Source organism: Serinus canaria, chromosome 27 (assembly GCF_022539315.1).
Source record: "Serinus canaria isolate serCan28SL12 chromosome 27, serCan2020, whole genome shotgun sequence".
NCBI classification, from domain to species: domain Eukaryota; kingdom Metazoa; phylum Chordata; class Aves; order Passeriformes; family Fringillidae; genus Serinus; species Serinus canaria.
The window spans coordinates 909111-930778 of record NC_066340.1 but is presented as its reverse complement, the minus strand read 5'-3'; the positions used below and the strand labels follow the sequence as shown (position 1 = coordinate 930778).

The 21668-nt window shown below is 53.1% G+C and overlaps 2 protein-coding genes across 27 annotated transcripts in view; one reads left to right on the top strand and one right to left on the bottom strand.

Annotated features, from left to right (window-relative positions):
- KANSL1 (KAT8 regulatory NSL complex subunit 1) overlaps positions 1-18258 on the top strand; it is a 77839-nt gene extending 59581 nt beyond the window's left edge. For 2 of the 4 annotated variants that reach the window (XM_050985457.1, XM_050985456.1), the window contains exons 5-15: positions 2517-2632; positions 3992-4181; positions 6874-7039; positions 9876-10058; positions 10363-10521; positions 10833-10984; positions 12400-12518; positions 13078-13135; positions 13471-13583; positions 14789-15035; positions 16179-18258. In XM_050985457.1, coding sequence (XP_050841414.1) covers positions 2517-2632; positions 3992-4181; positions 6874-7039; positions 9876-10058; positions 10363-10521; positions 10833-10984; positions 12400-12518; positions 13078-13135; positions 13471-13583; positions 14789-15035; positions 16179-16469 — 1794 coding nt within the window. In that variant the 3' untranslated portion in view covers positions 16470-18258. The remainder of the gene's footprint in view (positions 1-2516; positions 2633-3991; positions 4182-6873; positions 7040-9875; positions 10059-10362; positions 10522-10832; positions 10985-12399; positions 12519-13077; positions 13136-13470; positions 13584-14788; positions 15036-16178) is intronic. The other 2 variants (XM_050985458.1, XM_050985459.1) reach the window with 2 other exon arrangements.
- Positions 18259-18639: 381 nt separating this feature from the next.
- MAPT (microtubule associated protein tau) overlaps positions 18640-21668 on the bottom strand; it is a 43665-nt gene continuing 40636 nt past the window's right edge. For 21 of the 23 annotated variants that reach the window (XM_050985462.1, XM_050985468.1, XM_050985469.1 and 18 more), the window contains one exon: positions 18640-21468. In XM_050985462.1, coding sequence (XP_050841419.1) covers positions 21253-21468 — 216 coding nt within the window. In that variant the 3' untranslated portion in view covers positions 18640-21252. The remainder of the gene's footprint in view (positions 21469-21668) is intronic. The other 2 variants (XM_030230885.2, XM_050985483.1) reach the window with 1 other exon arrangement.

The window sequence follows — 21668 nt, the reverse complement described above, 5'->3', positions numbered from 1 at the left end:
GGATCTCTTGGGCCTTTCCTGGAGAGGTGCTTATCATTTTAGCACCCTCCAGGCCTTTTTTCCCCAAACTGGCAAAGTAAGAGACACATGTGCAGCGTGGAGCAGAGGGAGGAATCCATCCTGTCTCATCCCCAGCTCCCCTGGATCTCCTCCTCTCGTGATCTGTGTCCTTGGGCATTGGCTTCCTACGTGGGATGGGGCTGATAATCCCCAGAGGAACTAATCCTATCACCAGTGGAGGGAAGGGCTTTGCAAATAAGGCCTGGGAATATCTTCTGGGAAATGGAAGCTCAGGAGGTGAATAAATATTTTTGTCTGAAGATGGAAATGACGTGAAGCCCTGAAGACATTACTTGGCTGTTGATTTGGGTGCCTTGGATTGCTTGTCTAGTGAGGGGTTGCACTTGATATTGCCCCCTAATTAGGTATTTCTAGGAGTAGGTGAAAGTCTGAACCTGCCTGCTTTTGTTAGGGTTTTTTGGGAATACAAGGGGCACTCCTGGTGTTGGCTCATGGCTACCTGTCTGCACACAGCTGCTTTGCTGCCCTGATGTGCAACAGCAGATGTGCTACAATTGAATTTTCCACGCCCCCCAAGATTCCCAGGGATCCTAAGGACCTGGACTTCCAGACCCAAAGCACATAAAAGAGCTCAGTCAGGAGCAGGGCTGTGATCCTGGTGCTATGGATGCTGCTCTGGATCTCAGGCAGCCCTGGAGGACAGCACAGCCTTGGGAGGTGCACCAGGAGCTGGCAGGAGAGTGAGAGTGCAGGCAGGAGGTGTTGGCTCTGCTCGTGTGTTGGGTACACCCATCTCAGGATGATAAAGGGAGCCTGGGCTGCTCCTGATAAATACACATTGGATTGATGCTTTCCAGCTTCTCCACAGGCAGCAGCCAAGTCCCTCTGTTCCTATCTTGAACCACCAAGACAGAGAAAGCTCTTGGAGAAGAAGATCCTCATTTAAGACCCTTTCTGTAGAAGAAAATAAAGGATTTCAAAAGAGCTTATGAGTCATGAGTACCCGCCCTGCTGCACCAGGGGTGCCTGGGGCGGGTGTCACGTGGAGGCTCAGCCTTGCCAAGCCTCTGGAAAGCAGAGGGAAAGTGCTCAGCTCCTGCATGACTTCACCTGGCCGGGCTGCTGAGTTTACCTGATGTCTCAGGTGTGATCTGATCTCGCTCCTCCGTCTCTCTGGCTGGCAGAGTTGGTCTCATCCTGTCTTTGCTCCCCCATAGGAGAAACATCTCTTTTAGCAGAAGTGTAAAAACCCCTGCAAAGTTCCTCAAACAGGCCCAGGCAGAAGTTGTCTGAGTTGTTAAAAATGGCCCTTCCCTGGGTGACTCAGGTGTCTCCTCTTCTGGAAACCGTTAATCCAGCAGTGCCATGGCCTGGTTTTGCTGTTTATTGAGTTGGGGGGTGTTTGCTGGGAAGATTTAATCACCACAATCCAGATGGGTTTGGGATGGAGTCAGGGCCAAGCAGGGGGCTTGGCTGACCATCTGTGTGGTGTCAGAGCTCTGCTCTTGCCTTTTTCCTTGGTACTTGAACCACATCACCACTGTGTGTGCTCAAAGGGGGAACCCAGCGAGAGACAGGGCAGGGAGGGTAGGAAGTACCACACAAAGGAAGAAATAAAGTTTAACCCCAGGGAGGAGCATGTCTGACACCAGAAACAGGGTGGGGCTGAAGGTGATGAATGCCAGAGGTATGGATACACTGGTGGGCTGCAGGGTGGGGAGCAGGAATGTCACTGGTGGGAGGTACAAAGCTAGTGTGTCCTTGGAGGCTTGGTGACAACCCTGCTGCTCCCTGCAGAGCCAGGGGGTTTATGTTTCAGACCTCAGGCAGAAGGGATTGGGGAGCACAGTGTTTTTAACTCAATTTTTACTCACTTTGCTCTATAAGGTGTTTCCAGCTTTGTATTTATGCAGCACTTTCACCGTTGCAGACTCGCCCTGCTCCCATCCCAGCCCCACAGCCTGGGTTCACACTCATTTAAAACACTCCCTGAAATGCTGCTTGGCCTCTGTTTGCACAGGTAGTAAGTTAAAATGCAAATTCAGTTTTGCAAGTCAGTTCCCCTCTCCTTTCCTCCCTGTTTTCCCCCAAAGTGCTTCTGCAGGAGCTTTCAACCACATGGCTCAGAACAGAAACCAAACTGCAGGAGGGACTGCAGAGGTTTACAGGTGGTGATGAACTTGTTTGCACCATGGAGACAAAATGCTAAAATCTCCTTAAAGCCCTCAGCTTTTCATCCTCCTGGTTGCCTGAGGGGAATTAAAGTCCTTTGGATCTTGGAATGAAAGAGCTGCCGTGTATCCATCCTCTTGCTGTCCCTAAGATCTCCTTGTGTCCCTGCTCTCCTGTTCATACAGTGACTTCTGAACCCTAGTTTGAACTCCTGTGTGGAAATCCATGGCTACAGTGCAGAATCCTCAACCAGAACCCAGTTATATTAATTGTGGCTATTTAAGAAGCTTTTATTTATTTCTGTTTTTCTCACCTTTCCTTAGAGTGTGTCTGGATCCCAGCCCCTAGAAAGCTTGGGAATTTCTGCTGCAAATACTCCTGAATCCCATCCCTCCAAGCCCTGTGGAGCACCAAGACCTGTCAATGGAGTTATTAACACGTAAGCTCTTGGATATTCTGGAAGAGTTTGCTTTTATGATCTTTGCAATGTCCCATTGGAAGCCAGGCTGGAACTGGGTTGGTAATGGTACAGATGGTGTCTTTTTTCAAAAAAGTACAGTAGTAGATCATGCCTGAAAAGATTTTGGAGGAGGTTGCTTGCTTGAGGTTTTCTGCTGCATTGTTTTGCTGAAAATGGAATTAAACTGAGCTGTGTTTACATGAACAAGCCCTGCAGGCAGCTGTGCACTGAGCATGGGCAAAACTTGTTTCTTTATGAGTAGTTTTAATACATCTAGAAATTGTGTGATTCAAAGGTACTAATGCCCTGCTCACAGAATTCTCTGTAACCACTGACCCACTTTATTGGAGCTACAGAGGAATCCCATTGATTTGGGGAGTAAAACTTCCTAAAATCTTAATTTGTCCAGACTGCTTTTGTTGACAAAGTCTTGAAGTGGGTAAATGAAAACAAGTGAAAGACATTCCCTGATGCTACAGGGTTGAACTACTTGAAAACCCTTGAAAAACACAGCACTTGCTCAGTGTCTTGAGGAGGCAGGGAAAAAGAGAGGGGAAAAGGGAAGGAGGGAGGGAGGGATGGATCCTGCACCGATGTAATGCGAGCAGATCAAGGAGCCCATGGCTGCAGCTGGAACACTGCAGGCTGTAACAGAGCCCTTTGTATCCCTGTAGCCTTTGAACTGCACAGCCTTAGACCACAGGGCTTTCATGTTTTGCATTTTTAGAAATGAAACACTTGTAGAAGAGACATGAAAAGGCTCCGTAGATGAGGCGCTGCTGCGCTGGGATCTGCTCGGGGCACGGGGCATTGATGCCAGGGCTGCTGCAGCCTTTGTGCCTCAGAGAGGTTGATGTTAACTCTGCACCTTTCTGGGGTCACTGCTGGGAGCTGGCACAGGTAGAGATCTCAAATATCCATCAGAACCAAGTTTACATCAGGGTTAAATATTTTTTCTATAAAATGATATGTTCTCTGGCATTTAGACTCAGGAAAACCTCTTGTCTTAAGATTCCCAAACTCTTATTCTGGAGGAAGTTGAATTCTAGGGTTAAAGCTGTTCAGGTCTACAGTGGCTTTTGCTCTGTGGCTTTCAGTGCTGGTTTTTTTTTTGTTCAGAGCTTCCAAAGGTATTTTGTGACAGGTTCAGTCGTGAGAGAGTGGAAGGTGACTGAAGTAAAAGCAAAAAAATGGAGTTGGTTTAATAAAACCTGTTGCGCCATGAACTGCAGAGCTCCAAACTCAACTTGGAGCGTTCACTCAGCTGCAAACCACCAACCTGCTGGTAATGCTGCACGAATAACTGGAGTTTTCTTGTTCTCCTCTCTCGTGGGGCAGTCTGCAGCCTGGCCTGGCAGAACACGCTCAGGGAGATGGCCAGGAAGCCGAGGAGCTGCTCCACAAGAGGCAGCGCCTGTCCCTGGTCCCCGCGGACGGGACGTGCGTGGCCGCTCGCACCCGCCCCGTCCTCAGCTGCAAGAAGCGACGGCTCGTCCGACCCAGCACCATCATGCCCCTTTCCAAAAAGGTCAGTCGGGTGTTTTCTGCTCTTGTTTTTCTTGTAAAGATGAAAAAAAAACAACAAGGAAGGAAGAGCAGGACAGCAGGGCTGTAAAGGCTGTTGGAAAAACAGGAGAAGGTCGTAACGGGTTGGGAGATTTTTCTTTGCTGTCACTGGGCAGGGAAGATGCTGAACTCGTGAATTTTCTTAAGCCAACCAATCTGAGGTGAACTCAAGGCCAGGTTGGTCAGTGTGGCACAGTCTGAGCAGGAGAAAGAAGCCCTGAGAAGTATCAGGAAACCTTAACTTTGAGACAGGAATTAGCAAAGCCCCAGGAACTCACTGCTGCTGCTCAAGGGAAAACCAAAGCTGTTTGCCCAGGCAAATGTGGGATGAATGCCCTGTCTCTTCCTGTTTTGTTTTCTTTATTGCTGTTTTTTATACTCCTCCTCCTAATGCAGAATTCATTCAATGGAAATGCAGTTTATTGCCTGCATGAGGAAGGGCCATGTTTAATTCTTTTTATTTTCTCTTAGGAATACCATAAACTGTCAGTTGGAGGGAAAATAGTGAGAAATGAAGGAAATAAGGATCTTTATTTGTGCATGCAGAACCATAATGGCAAAAATCCACTTACCTTTGAGACAAAGTGTTTCAAATCTAACTTTCCCACAAGGGTTGGGGGGTTTTCACTCTGCGGATGTTTTAAAGAGAAGCTCCAAAAGCAGCATTTTTATGAGCAAAATAGATTCTTCCTCAGCTGAGTCAGCTTTAACTGATCACTTATCTGCAGTTTTATCTGGGGTATTTTTCTGGGAGAGCTCTGCAGTGATTACTTGCAAAATCTTCAGTGATTTGGAAGTTGCTGAACATTCTCGTGGTGGGTGCTGCCTTGTACACTCAGTGCTTGAAGAATTGGCTGTAAATTTGTGTTAGATCTTTGTTGTTGTCATCAAATACATTTGGTAAGCAGAGATGGTTCAGAAGAGCAGTTGCAGGGATGAAAGTACCAGAGAGCAGGGGATTTCTGAGCCCTCCTCCAGTCATTCCAGAGACAGCTGAGTCATGGCCAAGTCGTGCTCCAGAAATACCATGGCCAGTTGCCTCCACTCCCCTGCCCAGCAGAAAGTGGCTGTGGATTGAACTTTGCACCTGCATTCTGGAGGTTTTGATCTTGTAATGTTTTTATTGTTTTCCTCACAATTCACTGCACACATTTATGAGATTTTGTGCCCAAAGCTGGGGGCAGCCCTTCAGCTCACACGTGGGCAGAGTGGCAGGATTGCCTCTCTCCTTGCACAGCCATCCTGGTTAGAAAGCCCTGTGGGCTTCATCTTTATTATTTTTTATTAATTAATCAGTTCCCAGCAGTGGTAGAGCACTGCTGATTCATGCTCATTTTTGGATCCATCACAACCTCCACATCCTCTGGGCAGAACTTCCAGAGGTAGCAACATAACTGCTCATGTAGCCCTTCCTCCTCCTCTCTGGGCACTGCATTTGCTTCTTGCATTTACCCTCAGTGAATTTAGTTTGATTTATTCTAGATAATTTCTCTTAACTTGTAACCAGGAGTGGGTTTCCAGCTCTTTGCTTCAAGCAGCCCTTGCTGTGGATATTCTCTCCCATCCTTCAGGTCATTCATGGAAATAATTTCAATAATTCTGGCTCAGAACAGGCTTCTGCAAGATCCAGTTGGATCCATTCTTCCATTTTGGTGGGGAATCAGGGGTTGTTTTCTCTCCATGGAGTTTATATCCAGTTGTGTGTCTGCTTGCAGTGGTTTCACACAAATGAAGTCTGTATCAAGTCCATAAATCTGTGAATTGTGACTCTGTCCTGGATTAAGGAACAAGGTTGAGAACAACCTTTGTCACTCTGTAGATGTCCCTGCAAGTGTCAGCTCCTGGCATATAATGATGGCTCTGACCCACTGGAACTAAAAATGGCTTCTTTGCCCCTTCTCTGACAGCAGAATTGTGCTGCCTCATGGTTTTTATAAATGAGGTTTCAACCTAGATAAAATTAAACACTTTTAGTCAAATTTAGCAGCTGTTAAACTGTCTGTGCTGGTAAGTCGTAGTTTTCAGTTGTGTTTATGCAAAGTGAAAACATCCTCTTGTGAGGCCAGACTAAATGAACAGGTTCTGTACAAGGTAGAGAAAAAAAAGGGGTGTGTATGTGTGCATCTATCTATCTATCTGTAGATATATATAATATTTTAATATATTTATATGTATTTATATATCTATGTCTATGTGTGTGTAGTGATGTATAAAATTATATTTATATAAATTACATATATTATGTATATAAATTCTGTGCAAGAGAAAAAAGGGAGTGTGTGTATGTGTGCATATATATAAATTATCTATATAATAAAAAATATATATTATATAGAATTAATATTGAGTATACTATATATTATGATTAATAAGTTTAATTTTAAATAATTCTAAAATGTCACATAACAGCTATTTAATAATAAATTATATAGAACTAAAATGAATTTATGATATTGATAATCAAATGTAGCTGTAATCTATAACATCCAGCTTTATTTTAGATATTTTAAATACCCATAGAGTATGTATTTTTATATATAAGCAGAAGGAGCATCAAACCAATAAAGCTGCTTTTTGGATGTATTCCATGAGCTGTCCCAGGGACCTTGTGCTGTGGCTGGGCTGGCTGTGACGTGTCCCCTGTGTCCCCTCAGGCCCAGCGTGGCAGCCTGGCGCGCTGCAGCTGCGACGTGAACCCCTCGTGTGCCCTGTGTGGCACCCGCAGCCCTGGCACGCTGGAGATCCAGTACGATGCCCCTCTGCTGGAGCGCCTCTCGCAGCTGGACTCCTGCATCCATCCTGTCCTGTCATTCCCAGATGGTGAGCACGGCTCCTGCTGCCTCCTTGGGGTGCACATCTGCTGGGGTACAGCCAAACCTGTCCATCTGCAGGTGCTTTGGAGATGGGAGCCTTGACCATGTCCCACCTGGGCTCTGCTGTGGTTTGGGAGTCTCTAGCTGCAGCCTCGCTCATGGTGGGGAAGCCAAGCAGTGCCTGGGAGTCCTTCCTGGGACCTGCCCTGGGGTCTTTGGGGCTCTAATTGGGAAATATTTGCTTCCGTGAGTTTGTCCATCTGTATAAAATGATTTGTGGGTTGGTTTGTCACAGGAAATCCTTTTGGCCTGGTGAGGAATTGAAAATGATCTTTCATGGTTCAGTGGGCACAGCAAGAAGGGATGTTCCTGTTAGGACACTCAATTTCCTGTGTTACCACTTCAGGGTTAATCATCATGAAGAGAGGAGTAATTAACCAGCCCTGACCATGGGCTATTCACAAATTCCATGTGTAGGGACTTTTCCCAAGGGAAGAGTAGTTCCCAGAGTCTTCTCCAACTGGTGCTTTTATCAGGAGAGTTGGGAAGTGCATGGATCACAGTGGTTCCTTCCCTTGGTGGGAGTTCATGGCTCTTTGAGGTGTGAAATTGGGGCTGCCCCATCCTTGGAAGTGCCCAAGGCCAGGCTGGACAGGGCTTGGAGCAAGCTGGGACAGTGGAAGGTGTCCCTGCCCAAGCCATTCTGGGGTTCTCATGATAGCCTGGCTTCCCATGGAGCTGTCAGGTCTGGGATAAGTCACTGGGCTAATGTGTGTGCTTGGGTTTAAATTCCACTTTTCACAAACTTCTTTGACAGTAGGAAATGCAGGGAGTGTCTGGGAGCAATTAGTGTGGCCTCTTTCGTTAGCACTATATTTAAACCAGACTAAAATAGTAAATTGGTGCTATTTTTAGCTAGATCCCTCCCCTCCCAAAGACACAGCTCTGATCAGGAGTGCTCAAGGAACTTAATGAACTCCTGAAGCAAGAATTTATTTTCTGATTTCACAGCACTTGTGCTCCTCTGTAGTGCTAAATCAAATATCCTGGGAAATGGGGAGACAACCTGTTGGGTGCTATTGCAGCAGAGGCACCAGACAAATTATTCCATGTTCTTCCCATTTTCAGAGCTCCCTCAGCTGCCTCACAGGGTAGAAGATCAGTTCTGGCTGCATGAGATTAAAAAACTTTGGATTTAAAACTAATTGATGTAAATTAAAACACCTGTGCAGGAATACCCATTTTCCAATACTGGTGAACTTTGTTTATTCACTAATGCTAAAATCAGTTAGCTAGGGTTGATTTTTTGGGATGGGGGTGATTCCTGTCCCAGAGAAGAGCCAGGTAACATGTCCAGGTGGGGAAATGGCAGTGCCTGTGCTGTTGGTGTGCACTGAGGTGTCTCTGTGCTCACCTGAGAGGTGAATCCAGGCTGCTGCTGGGGCTGCTGCGTGTGCAGGGCTCGCTGAGGGTTCCTGGTGGCCGGGGCACAGCTGTGAGCATGTGCTGACTTTCACTTTGAGCCGCCTCTCCAGTGCCAGCCGGGATCTCCAGAGCAGTTTGCCAAGGGCAAAACTGCCAGGCACTGCAGGAGGAAAAAATCATTTATTCACTTATTCCCCTGGCAAGCAGGACCCAGCCAGCACCCCGTGCTTGTGTCCACCAGAGCTTTGTCCCCTTTGTCCCCTTCCTTTCAGGGTGTGGGGGGTTTTTGGTTGTTTTTTTGGTTTTTTCTGGTTTGATTTCTCGCTGGGAATTTTTGGATGATGTAATAACCTTGGAGGGAGGATGAGCGCTGGGCTCACTGTGGTTGCCATCTGCTGGTCCCTGGGAGCCCTGCACTGCTTCCCGAGGAGCAGGGGGAGGAGGGATGGTGGCACTGCTGCCAAACCAGCAGAGAACTCACTTCCTGCTGACAGCGTTTTGTCCTGGCCTTCTCTCCCTCCCTTCCACCTGTCCCCTCCTTCCACAGATGGTGAGGGATGTGAACTGGGAGGAGAAAGCAAAAGATGAGCAGAGAGCAGAGGCCATTTTCCCCAAGTCTGACCACTCCAGTGGATGGCAGCATCCCTAAAGTGGCCTGGCCCCTCTCTGGTTTTGGGACATGTCCCCACGAGCCAGCAGTGATGGCCAAGGAACTGCCATCACCCTGTGACTGCCCTTCCTTGGCAAGGGCCTGGGTGAGAGCTTTAACCACCAAGATATTTGGAATGAAGCTGTCCTGGCTTTTTCCAGGGAGCCAAGTGCCCACCAGCTCCAGCCCATGCTCTGCCAGCTCCATCCTCTTTGCCTGCCTGGATCTGCTGGAGCTTTCCAGTCCCTAAAATTGGGAGGGAAATACTGGATAGGAGTCCAGCTACCAGCCAGGAGTTCCTCCTGCCCTTGGGACCTCTCAGGTGTGGTCACACACAACTTCTCATGGTTGAGGTGCCACATCAGGCAGATTTACATGCTGCAGTGCCTGGTTGGCTTCTGGCTTGACTTGAAATTGAGGATTTAGACTGAATTTCTCTCTTCCAATCCAAGATTTGGTGCTGAGATACCTCAGATTTTGAAAGTCAGATCTAAACCTATAGAAGTGAAGACATAGGAGTTTTTGACAAAGAAAACTTTGCTCTCCTGCTAGGATGATATGCTGGGCTGTGAATCCTGTAGGAATTTCACAAAGACCTGTAGATTCAAAATGTTGGGTCCTATTGCAGGTCCTTCCTGAATGTGGGGAGAGTGTGAGGAAGCCTGGGTCTGCCAGTCTGTGCTTGCTGTTCTCACTGGGGCAGGGTGATGGCACCACAGCTCTTTGTTGCATGATGAATTTGGATTGTGATGTTCTGTACCCCCTGCAGATGTGCCGACGAGCCTGCACTTCCAGAGCATGCTGAAATCCCAGTGGCAGAACAAGCCCTACGAGAAAACTAAAGCTCCCAAGAAGCTGTCTCTGAAGCACAGAGCCCCCGTGCCCCCCAGCCTGGCTGACCCCGCACGCAAGGACCGCCACAAGCTGGTCAACTCCTTCTTCACCGCGGCCAGTAAGTGCTGCCTCTTCCCCAAAAGGAGGAGGAGGAGGAGGATTCCCTTCAATCCCACTCCCAGGGGTGAGGCAGGGCTATGGCAGGGCTACAGGTGAGCTGCGTGCAGGTGCAGCTCAGGTTTGTAGGGACCTTCCCGTGCTCGGTGTCAGCCATGCCCACAGCAGTGCCACAGGTCTGAGCACACCGCCCCCGTGGTGTGGACAATTTGTGCAGCTGGAAAGCTCTGCCCGAGTCTCCTGAGCCAGCAGAAAGAGAGGTGAAAGCAGGCATTTCATAGCTCTTTCTCTGTTCCCCTCCTCAGAGCGCTCCCATCAAAAAGCCCAAGCAGACAAGGCACACAGGCCGCCTTTAGACGATTTTTCGGCCGTGTCCAAGGCCGAGAGAGCGCCAGAGCGCTCTGCCCAGCCTCCTGCCTTTGACAAAAAGCGATTGCGAGACTGCTCATCTGAGAGGAGTGAAGGTAGGCCCCCAGGGGCAGGTGTCTCGGGGGGAGCTTGGGCTTTGCTGCATCCCCAGCCTCTCTGCCCCAGAGAAGGGGGCACGCACTGCTTCGGGCCGAGCCGCCACCACAGCAATGCCTCGTGTGCTCTAAACTGCTTCTTCCCCAGGGCAGCCCCCTCAGAAGGTGCTTCTCTTTCCTGCAAAGTGCTCCTCAGCACCAGCCATCTCTGGTGCACATGGTCCTTTCCTTTCCACCACCACCCCCTTGGGTGGGCTGGGGTTTTTTTTTTGCTAATGTTGTTGTTTATTTTCTCCCCCCTCCTTGTGCAGTGTTGAAGCATCACACGGACGTCGGTGGCCCGAGCTACCTGTCAGCAGCTGTGACCCCCACGCCTCACAGCCCCATAGCTCGGCAGCTCTCCACCTCCTCTGAGGGCTCTGCTCCCGCCAGCTCCGCTTCCCAGGGCACCTCTGGCACTGCTGTGAGTATCTGCTGCCTTCTCAGGGCTTCTGGGCTCAGCCCATCGTGGGGGCTCAGCTGGTACACAGATTCTGGGCTGGGGAGTGCTCAGTGTTCCTCTTGCCACGCTGGACCCTTTGGTTCAGCTGCTGCTGGGGTTGCTGGGTGGGTGTTGGATATGTTGGCTGTGCAGAGACAGCTGCAATTCCAGCTTCACCATCAGCTCAGCCATTGCTGGTGAATATTCCCATTCCCAGCAGTCGCTTGGCTTTGGTGCACAATCAGATTTTGGTGTCTGAAGCAGTGTGGGGCTGCCAGAAGAGCTGAGCCCCAGCAGTGCTGCTTCCTCTGGGACAGCTCCCCTCGAGGCCTCGGTGTCACCGGTGTCACCGGGCTGTGAATGGGCTGGGGGTCACAGGGCCAGGGCACAGCAGTGCTGGTGGAGATCTTCCACCTGTGCACAATCTCAGCAGTCTCTGAACTCAGACCATCTTCTGAGACACACTCAGATTGCCACAGTGCTTGAGGGTGGCAGTGTGGGACCTTCATGAGCTCTGTGAGTGAGCAGAAACTCCTTCCCACTGTGCTTGGGACAGGGCAATGGCACAGCTCCTCCACCAGACACTGTCATCCTCCCATGTCAGCAGAAGCCTTTCAATGAAAGACTGAATTCTGCTGAGCTCACAGGTGTCCCAGTAAGAATTTGGCTTCTGTCTGGCCCCCCCCCATTTGGTGGTTTGGGCCAAAGGCTGGGCTGGATGTGATTCAAGGAGAGCAGAACAGGACTCCTTGAACCCCCTGCTCCAGGCTTGTTGCCATGGGGTTCTGGGTCCCCACTGGGTTCCTTTGCTGCAGAATTCAATTGTTCCATCACCAGCTGTGACATCAGGGTGTTGGAAGAACCCACTGATGGTTCAGCTTGGGTGTGCTTGTTGTTTTGGAGGAGAGGACAGCCCATCTCAGCAGCTGTGACACCTTAAGGAGGCCTTTCCTTGGCTCTGCACACCCACCCTGGTTTTCTCTTGCTGCTTTCCTGCTGTGCTTTCACGAGCTCGTTCAGAAATGCAAGATGAAGAGGTTTCCCTCCCCCAGCAAGAGGATTCCAGGCCCTGGGCTCCACACTCTGGGCTCAGGGGTGAAGCTCCTGTGCTCAAGCATCCCAGGCAGCTGCGGGTCTGTGTGAGCTCCCCAACCCAAGGGTCAATCCTTGCTCTGGGCAGCCACACCTTGGGATTTGGGTTTCCTTGCTGCTGGGGCAGATTTTGGGTTGGGAAGAGGACTTGGAGCAAGCACTAGGGGAACTCTAGTCTGATGCAAATTGATGTTGGTTCTGAAGTGTCCGTAGGTCAGACAAGGCCATTCTGTTCTCTTTCCATCAATGACTTTCCCACATGCCTGACCCCACATCCCTTTCTCACATGGTTCTCCCTGTTGCAGCAGCCGAGGAGGAGGAGGGGTGAGAGCTCCTTTGACATAAACAACATCGTCATCCCCATGTCCGTGGCTGCCACCACCCGTGTGGAGAAGCTGCAGTACAAGGAGATCCTCACCCCCAGGTACTGCCCCAGCCCCAGAGGGAAAGCACAATGCTTTGCTTCTTCCTTGGGAAGAGGGGAGAGGTTGGAAAACTGATCATACCATTGCTGGAGACTGGCTAAGTTAGGGAGTATTTTCTCTGAGGAGCTGCTCAATGTAAAGTCAGTCCTGGCTGTCTCCTTGTCTTGCTGCCTTGTCAAAGGTCACAGTGGTTTCTCAGCTCTGCAGGTGCCTGGGCTGGGTTAACCTTGCAGTTCTGCCTCTTCCCAACTTCCCTCTGTTTTCCTCCTGGTAGTCTGTGCTCTTCCCTGCCCCATCTCAGAGCAGGGCAGGAGGAAGCCTGTGGGAGGAAGAGAAAGAAATGCAGCAGCTTCTGCTCTGCTTCCTCTGCCCTTGGGAAACTTCAGCTGTGCTACCAGACCACCAGGGAGGTCTGGTGCTTCAAACTGAGCCCAAGTGTGTTGCTCCTCATGGCAGGGTGGAATTTCCCTTTCCCAGAAGCCAGTGGTGGGAGGGGAGGGGGATGTGCAGCTGGTTCTGGCTGTGCCCTGAGTGATGCCCGTGGTGGTTGTGTTGCAGCTGGCGTGAAGTTGATATCAGTGCTCTGAAAGCCAATCCTGAGGAGGACAACGAGGAGGTAAGAAAGATTTTATTTCCCAATTCATGTGAGATGAGGCTGGTGCTAAATGAACTGAGGCAGGACCTCAGCTGGGGTTGGTTCCTTTCCAGGGCTGCCAGAGCTCCAGGAGCATTTGGACAAGCTCTCAGGCATAGGGTGGGGTTGTTGGGGTGTCTGTGCAGGGCCAGGAGCTGCACTGGATGATCCCTGTGGGTCCCTCCCAACTCAGGACATTCTACAACTCAATGATAAACATTCAAATTCTCACTACAACTAGTTCTGGAAAAACTGTACAGAGATGGTTGTTTTAGAGAAGAAAGCTCTGACCAAGCCCTCTGCCCTTCCCTTTCCAGGTTGAGGACTTGTCAGATTCAGCCTTTGCGGCTCGGCACGGGAAGTGTGAGGAGATGGAGCGGGCGCGGTGGCTCTGGAGCACGAGTGTCCCCCCACAGCGCCGGGGCAGCAGGTACAGCCCTGCCCTCAGGGCCACATCCCCAGCATGGGGGTGCTTACTGGGATTCCTACAAATGGCTGAAAGCTGGTGCTGGTGTTGAAAAGTTTGGTGTCACCAACCTTGAGGAGCCCATGTGGGAGTGGGGCACAGCCTTGCTTAGGTGGGGGTGAAGCCACAGCCCAGACAACTGCACCAAGTGCTTCCTCAAGCATTTCTGCTGCTCCAGAAGTGTGGGGGATGCTGTGCCAGCCCAGGAGTCCAGGGGAAGGCACAGGGCTTGCAATGGCATCGTTCCTGCAGGATCAGGGACACTGGCACTGAGCACTCAGTTCCCTTTCTGCTGTGTCTTTATGGCTGTCTAAAACCAGCACAGTTTCCAGCTGTTGATTTCATCATAAAACTGCTCAAGAAGAGATTTGCTCTTCTCAGTTCCATCACTGAGGGTTTGGTTGCCTGGAGTCACTTTGTCCTGGGGCTCTGCCCTCTACACTGCTTCGGTTTTGGTTCCTGCCATTGTGGGGGTTCCTGCAGGTGCAAACCTGGCCTGTGTCAAACCCCCTTGTGCTGCTGCTGCTGCCCTGTTTCCTCTGCAGCTGCAGTTCCCAGTGCTCCTGGAGACTGGGATGTTTTGCTGTTTCTTAAGCCCATCTCTTACATCTCAAGTCCTTGATGGCCACTTGCTGCTGCAGTTCATCTTGGAGAGTTGCACGTGGATTTGGGAACTCAGTTACATTTCTCTGCTTGTAGGCTGTGGGTTTTTATCTGGACTCTCTGTCAGAGCTCAGACTTCTGTAATTCTTAGTTGAAATCTGAGGTCTCAGGGTTTCACTGTGCTCCTCCCACTCCCTACTGCTGAAATTGCTGCATTTCCAGGATTGCTGATTCCCTGCACTCAGTCCCTGAGCTGCTGCCAGGGGTGACCTGGTGTGAGGAGGGGGAAACACTTGGAAGTGTCTTGATTGCATAGGGAGCTTCTCATCATGGTGTTTGAGCAGCACTGGAGTGTAGGAGATGAGTGGGACAGAGAACCTCAGGAGAGCAGCATGAGTGATGCATCCAGACACTGGAAATGGGACAGGGATGGGCTTGGGTGCATTTTATCTCTGGGTTGTGGCATTCCCTGCTCGTGTTCCCATCAGGGCAAAAGGATCCTGGGCTAGGATCAGGCAGCAGGGCGGGGAGCATGGCTGGCCTCTCAAACCTGCTCCTGTCTTCAGGTCCTACAGATCAACAGACGGACGGACGACCCCCCAGCTGGGGAACCCCTCAACTCCCCAGCCAGCATCCCCTGAGGTGGGCAACTACCACTCCCACTTGGAGCTGTCCCACACCCACTCACCACGCAGCCCCATCAGCCCCGAACTGCTCTGTGCCCCCCTGACCCCCCTGTCCCGGGACTCCCTGCGGCTCCTGTCCAGCGAGGACACGCGGTGCTCCACGCCCGAGGCCGGCCTGGACGAGCAGGTGGGTGCTGGCTGGGGCTGGGCAGGGGTGGCACTGCAGGTGGGGACACAGGTGTGACCCTGCTGTGGGGATATAGGCATGGCACTGCAGGTGACCCTGGGGTGGGGACACAGGTGTGGCACCACAGGTGGCCCTGGTGTGGGGAGGCAGGTGTGGCACTGCAGGTCACCCTGCTGTGGGGAGGCAGGTGTGACACTGCAGGTCACCCTGGTGTGGGGACGCAGGTGTGGCACTGCAGGTCACCCTGCTGTGGGGAGGCAGGTGTGACACTGCAGGTCACCCGGTGTGGGGACACAGGTTTGGCACTGCAGGTGACCCTGGTGTGGGGAGGCAGGTGTGACACTGCAGGTCACCCTGCTGTGGGGACACAGGTTTGGCACTGCAGGTGGCCCTGGTGTGGGGACACAGGTGTGGCACCACAGGTGGCCCTGGTGTGGGGAGGCAGGTGTGACACTGCAGGTCACCCTGGTGTGGGGACACAGGTGTGGCACCACAGGTGGCCCTGGTGTGGGGAGGCAGGTGTGACACCATAGGTGGCCCTGGTGTGGGGAGGCAGGTGTGACACTGCAGGTCACCCTGCTGTGGGGAGGCAGGTGTGGCACTGCAGGTGGCCCTGGTGTGGGGAGGCAGGTGTGACACTGCAGGTCACCCTGCTGTGGGGACACAGGTGTGACACTGCAGGTCACCCTGGTGTGGGGACACAGGTGTGGCACTGCAGGTCACCCTGGTGTGGGGACACAGGTGTGGCACTTCAGGTGGCCCTGGTGTGGGGACACAGGTGTGGCACTGCAGGTGGCCCTGGTGTTGGGGACACAGGTCACCCTGGTGTGGGGACACAGGTGTGGCACTGCAGGTCACCCTGGTGTGGGGACACAGGTGTGGCACTTCAGGTGGCCCTGGTGTGGGAAGGCAGCCTGGAAGCCGCCTGTGGGCAGTACCCAGGCGCTGGCCCAGGTGGGATCAGGGGCTGGGAAGTGCTGCCAGCCACTGGCTCCGCGTCCTCTCCGCATCTGCAGAAGCTTCCCAGGCGCTGCTCCGAGCTGGGAATTGCCCCAGGAGCAGCTCTGAGCTCTGGCTCCGTGCGGGGAATGAGGACAGGAGGCTTTTGCGGGGATTTTCCGTGACTCAGCTCTCTCCCCCCAGGCCGTGCAGCCCTGGGAGCGCCGCACCTTCCCGCTCTCCTACGACCCCCGGACGGAGTGCGAGGAGCAGCCCGACCCCCAGGACCGGCTCTCGCGCTGCACCCGCCGCACGTCGGGCAGCAAATCCTCCCGGGAATGCGATGGCACTTCGGCTTCGCCCAGCCTGCCCAGCCTCAAGAGCCGAGCCCCGCTGGCCCCCCCCTCCTCCTCCTCTTCCTCCTCCTCTTCCTCTTCCTCCTCCTCCTCCTCCTCCTCCTCCTGCTCCGCAGTCCTGCGGCCAGCGCACAGATAGAGACACACGGGAGACATGAGCAAACCAACACACAGAACTAACTCTTGGCATTAAAGCTTCCAAAATCTGCGTTTGATATTCAAACATCCTGCCGGGAATTTTCACAGTTTTTAGTGAATTTAAGGAGTTTAGAAACTGTTTTTTGTTTTCTTTTTTTTTCCTTTTTTTTTTTTTTTTTTGTTTTTTTTTTTTCCTTCTCCATGTTTCCTCGTCACATGAATGAGCCCCCAGATTTCTCCCAGCGGAGTGAAGCCTCGGGAGGGGAGCAGCCCACCAGACCCCCTCCCCTTTCCTCCCTCCTTTAGGTGTATAAAACTAGAGCACAGGATTTAGCTGACTAGCAGATTTCGGGGATAGTTTTTCCCACCAAAAGGGTGTCGTTTTCTCTTAACCCACTCCCCCCACCCTGAAAGGTTTTAGTGGAGTGAAATTAGTGGTGAAAAGTGATGTCTTGGGATTGCAACCTTCACTGTCTGGCTGTCCTCACCTGCAGAGTGCCCACCTGCACTTCACCCTCCTGCATTTTCCTGCCCCAGGTTGTAGTTCCAGGTATCCAGAGGGGGGATTCTGCCCCTCCCTGATCCTCGCTCTGCCCCTGGGGACACCTCTCCCTTCCTTCTCTCCTGGTCTGGAGCAGCCGTGGCTCTGGCTGCATTCCTGGCAGGGGGAAAGGAGGGACCTTGTGGCTGCTCCACACTCGGCGTGGCAGGGGTGGGAGTTGGGAAGCACCTTGTGCACACTTGGTGTGTGGCGAGGGCAGGGAGGGGAAGAGTCCCCGATGCTTTGAGCAGGAGCACAATTCCCAGAGCACTTGGATGCCCTTTGGGGTGAGGCTGTTCAGCTGGAGCTGGGCTGGGGCCGGTGCAGTTGGAGCTGAGAGCGAGACCAGGGGTCCCACAGGTGGGTTTGTGTCAGACAAGGGGGGCAGAGAGGGAAGGATGGAGGCAGGAGGCAGCTCCTGGGGGATCAGGGTCATCCCGATCCCACCTGGGCGTCACCACAGCTTCGCTCCGCTCCCGCACCGTCCCAGCTCCGGTGCCGGTTCCGTTTCATTTCGGGGCGCCCGCCGTGCCCCCTCCTGACAGGTATTTGAGTTTGAACCCCGAGTTTGTTGTTCCTCCCCGTCCCCTCCCGCCCGGTTCCGCACCCGCAGCGATCCCGGACCCCGCACACCGTCCCCATGGTAAACGCTTCCCGGTCCTGACGGTGTGGCTCCTGGGCCCTGTCCTGTTGCTAGCATTGTGCCTGTCTTATGTATAATCACATCACCAAAAAAAAAAAAAAAAACAAAAAAAAAAAACGGGAAAAAAAAAATACTAAAGGACTTTTTTTTTTTTTTTTTCCCCTCCATTTTGTAATCGTAAAGAAATAGTCGCTGAACTGCTTCATGGTCGGGGTTTTCACAATTTTCAACATGATCTCGTGGTTTTGGTTCTGTTCTAGTTTAAAGGATCCGTCATCGTTTCTTTAAAACAAAAACCCAACAAACAACGGCGCTACCATATCCCTCTGCAGAAGTGCTTTTCTATTTATAAGGTTGAAAATTCTGAATAACCCTTTTAGCATTATAAAAACCACACACACAAAAAAAACCCACCTTGTATTTTGTAAATATTTTCTTTTCCTGCTTTGAGCTGTGTAATGTCCTTGTTATATAGAAATGCTTTTCTTCCGAGAAGCTGATCTTTGTTAATGTCTTGATTCTGTTGGCAAAGCACAAATGTGCTTATAAAAAAAAAAAAAAGAGGAAAAGATTAAAAAAAAAATTAAAATGTAATATTCCATTTGATGAGTGTGAAACGCTGGGCTGGGACAGGGAAGGGGCCCTCGGTGCACTCAGATCAACTGCTTCCCTCTTGCATTTCAGTGGCCTCTTCTGTAGGATGTTATTTTCCAGCAGTTACTGACAGCAAGAGGAGGAACCCCTGGGCTGGGGGTTATTTTACATTTCTGGGGTTAACTGGGTGCTGCTGGCTCTCATCCAGGGAAGCATTGCTGTGTCCTTCCTGGCTCCAGCAGGCAGGGTCACCCCTCCTGTGCCCCAGGAAGGTGTGGGAGCTTAAGAAGTAAAAAACTGCAAGCCTGTGCCCCTCGATGCTGCCCCAGTCAATGACTGTGGATGGATCACCCCACCCCTCATCCCCTCATGTAAAAGAGGTGCCAATTATCATTATCGTAGTAATGACTTTATTTCCAAATTCACTTTTACGGCAACAGTGTAAACCAGTTGTTAAACACACGATACACTATGGACACCCACAGACAGAAGCTAAGCTAGAATGATACACTGAGATCAAACCTTCCCTCCCCTCCCCGGCGCAGCGCGGGGGGCACGGGGCTGCCAACACCACACAGGCTGGCACCGACCTTGGCTAACACGCAGAATCTTTTGGAGTGCAGAAATACGATTTTTTTTTTGTGTATCAGTGCCGGTTTTAACCCTTTTCAGACCCAAGATGTGTGTGGAGTAAAGGAAAAGCCGGGGGTCGGGTTTTGTCCGGCTGCTCACCGGACCCTCGGGCCTGGGTCTGAACGCAGGGTTGGGGCAGGGGACGTGGCTCGGGCTGCTGGAGGGGACAGCGGGTGACGTGGTGGCTGTAAAGGGCTGTCCTGGCACCCCACAGCCCCCGGGGGGGACAACAGCCAGGGCTGAGGACACTCAGAGTAGGAAGGGGCTGCTCACTGTGCACACCGAGGCTATCCCACCCTGGGTGCTGGTGTCCCTCAGGGGCTGCACGGAGGGGACAGGGGTGGCACAGGACAGGCGAGCTCAGCTACCCCATCCTGCAGCCCAGAAGGGGTAAGGAGGTGATGCTTTGAGGGTTCTCCCAACTTGCTCGTTCTACAAAGGACAAAAAGCGCGGCGGCTCCTACAGCGCTACAGAGTCAGGGACGGAGCACGGAGTCTTACAATCATGGAGTCAAGTGAACGGAGCGAGTGACAAGCTGGACATGATGGTGCTGCTGGACCAGCCTCTCCCCAGCAATAAAGCAGCTCCTGAGGCTGCAGAGAGAAGGGTTGGACCCCCCACACCATCTCCATCCACAGCCAGGCCTGCGGCAGCCCAGCCCTGCAGAGGGACAGGGGCGAGAGGGGGTTCACAGCTCCCACAGGTCCTGTCCAGGGAGGAATTGCTGCTCTGCCCAGGAACAGCTGCTCTGGCAGCCTCGGTGGCACCCAGCCACCACCCCAAGGACAACCAGGGGCCTTGACCCCCAGCCAGCCCTGTCGGACCAGGATTGCAGCCCTAGTTGGGAAAGCACGGCTTTCCCTGCAGCACAGCCCGGGGGTGCAGGGGCTGCAGCCCCACCGGGCCCCCTCTGCCCTCCCACCTCCAGCTGAACCCCCAGAGCTCGGCTGGGGCCCCTGGGGGAGACAGGGCAGGAGGACACACAGCTGCACTGGTGGCATCTCGGCCTCTTTGGTTGTGGAGGGAAGGGGCAGGCAGGGACAGCCACGGGACCCACTTGTGCTCCCCAGGGAGCCACAGGAACAAGAGCAGCCAAAGCAAGAACTCGACTGGCTCCTGTCCCCGAGTGGTGCTGGGGTGGTCAGTGCTGTGTGAGGGGTGAGATGCTGCCAACTCACACCGGGGAGCGCCCGGAAAGGGGCTTCAATGCCAGGGAGCAGCCGCTGGCCCCGGGCTGCTGCCGCCTCCCCCGCGTCCTGCCGGGGTCTCACCGCTGCCACCGGCGCAGCAGAGCCAAGGAGCTGCCACCTCCGCCATCGCTGAGCTGACCTTGCAGGGAAAGAAAAAGAACAACCCAAAAATGTCACAAGCTGCACCCAAATCCAGGAGCCATCCCAGCCCTGGAGCTGTGGGTGCCCCTCCTCCGAGCTCCGGGGCGCTGCCCGGCCCCCCGGCAGACATGCGGTGCCGGGCTCCTCCTGCGGCACCGGAGCTCCCCGGGCCCCCGGCTGGGCTGCGGCGGAGCCGGCGCGGGGCAGCTCAAAACTACTTACAGCATTTATTTTTCAAACACATGCTCGTTTATGAAAACAATCACCCTGGCACGGTCCAAGCATATACAGACAAATCTACTCTACGACACGAGGGGCTGCCAAAGGAATGGGGGAAAGCCTCTACTCATCCACTCAGCGGTTCCAGCACAGCCACGGAGAGGGGAACGGCCGCCCGGGGCCCCTCGGAGCGGGCACCCGGCCTCGCCGGAACTCCAGCTGCCGGAGCTGAGAGCGGGTTAGGGGGTACCTGGCCGTTATCTTCATACACATCTCGGCTTTCGGAAATAAAAACAAAAGGTTTCTTCCAAATCGGCAGGCAAATTTAACGCGGGGAGGAGGGAGGGCACCTCCCCGCGGCCCTGGCTGCGCACCCAGCCCGGCCAGCGGCAGGACACGAGCTGGGCGAGGGCACAGCCCCTTCCCGGGAGGGCCACCCGCTGCCCTGTGCTGGTGCGGGGTGCTCGGGTCAGCGTCGTGCTGTGGCCGCCCCTCGGGCCCCCTCCCCGCCTTGCCGGGTGGCCCCGGGCAGGGCTGGGCCAGCGAGGGCAGGAGCAGGGGGAGCGCGGGGACGGGACGGGACGGGCTGTGCGCTCCGAGGAGCAGGGGGAGAGGAGGTTTTGTACCTCATAGTGTCACTGATTTTGAAGTCCTGGAGCTAGAGCTGAATGAACAGTAAAAGCAGGTTAAATCATTAACCAGTTAGGGACGGGGAAGCAGCTGTAAAAGGAACAGAGGAAGAAGGCCAGATTATTATTTTTGTTTCTTTTCTTTTTTCGTTTCCTTTCCTTGTCTTCTCTCCTGGTGGCCGCCGCGCCGCGATCACAAGCCCTGCTTGGCCAGCGAGGCGGAGACCTCGTCGGCTAGCGTGGCCAGCTGGGGGGAGTCCACCAGGTTGATGCTGCCGGTGGAGGAGACGTTGCTAAGGCGGCGCGGGGAGGCATCTCCGGAGATGGTGGGGGACTTGTAGACGATTTCGGCGCCGTGGTCGGTCTTGGCTTTGGCGTTCTCGCGGAAGGTCAGCTTGTGAGTCTCAATCTGTGAGGGAGAGGAGGGCGGTCAGGGGGGCATGGCCAGGGGACCGAGGGACCTGCCAGGTGTGCACCTGGGCACGGCTGCTGAGAGGTGGGAGCGGAGTTCAGAGCAGTGACCCAGAGTCCCCAGTGCCCCAGGCACCAGAGGGGACAGCAGGACCTGAGCATCTGGATGCTGCCAAATCCTCCCCAGGCGAGGTCCTG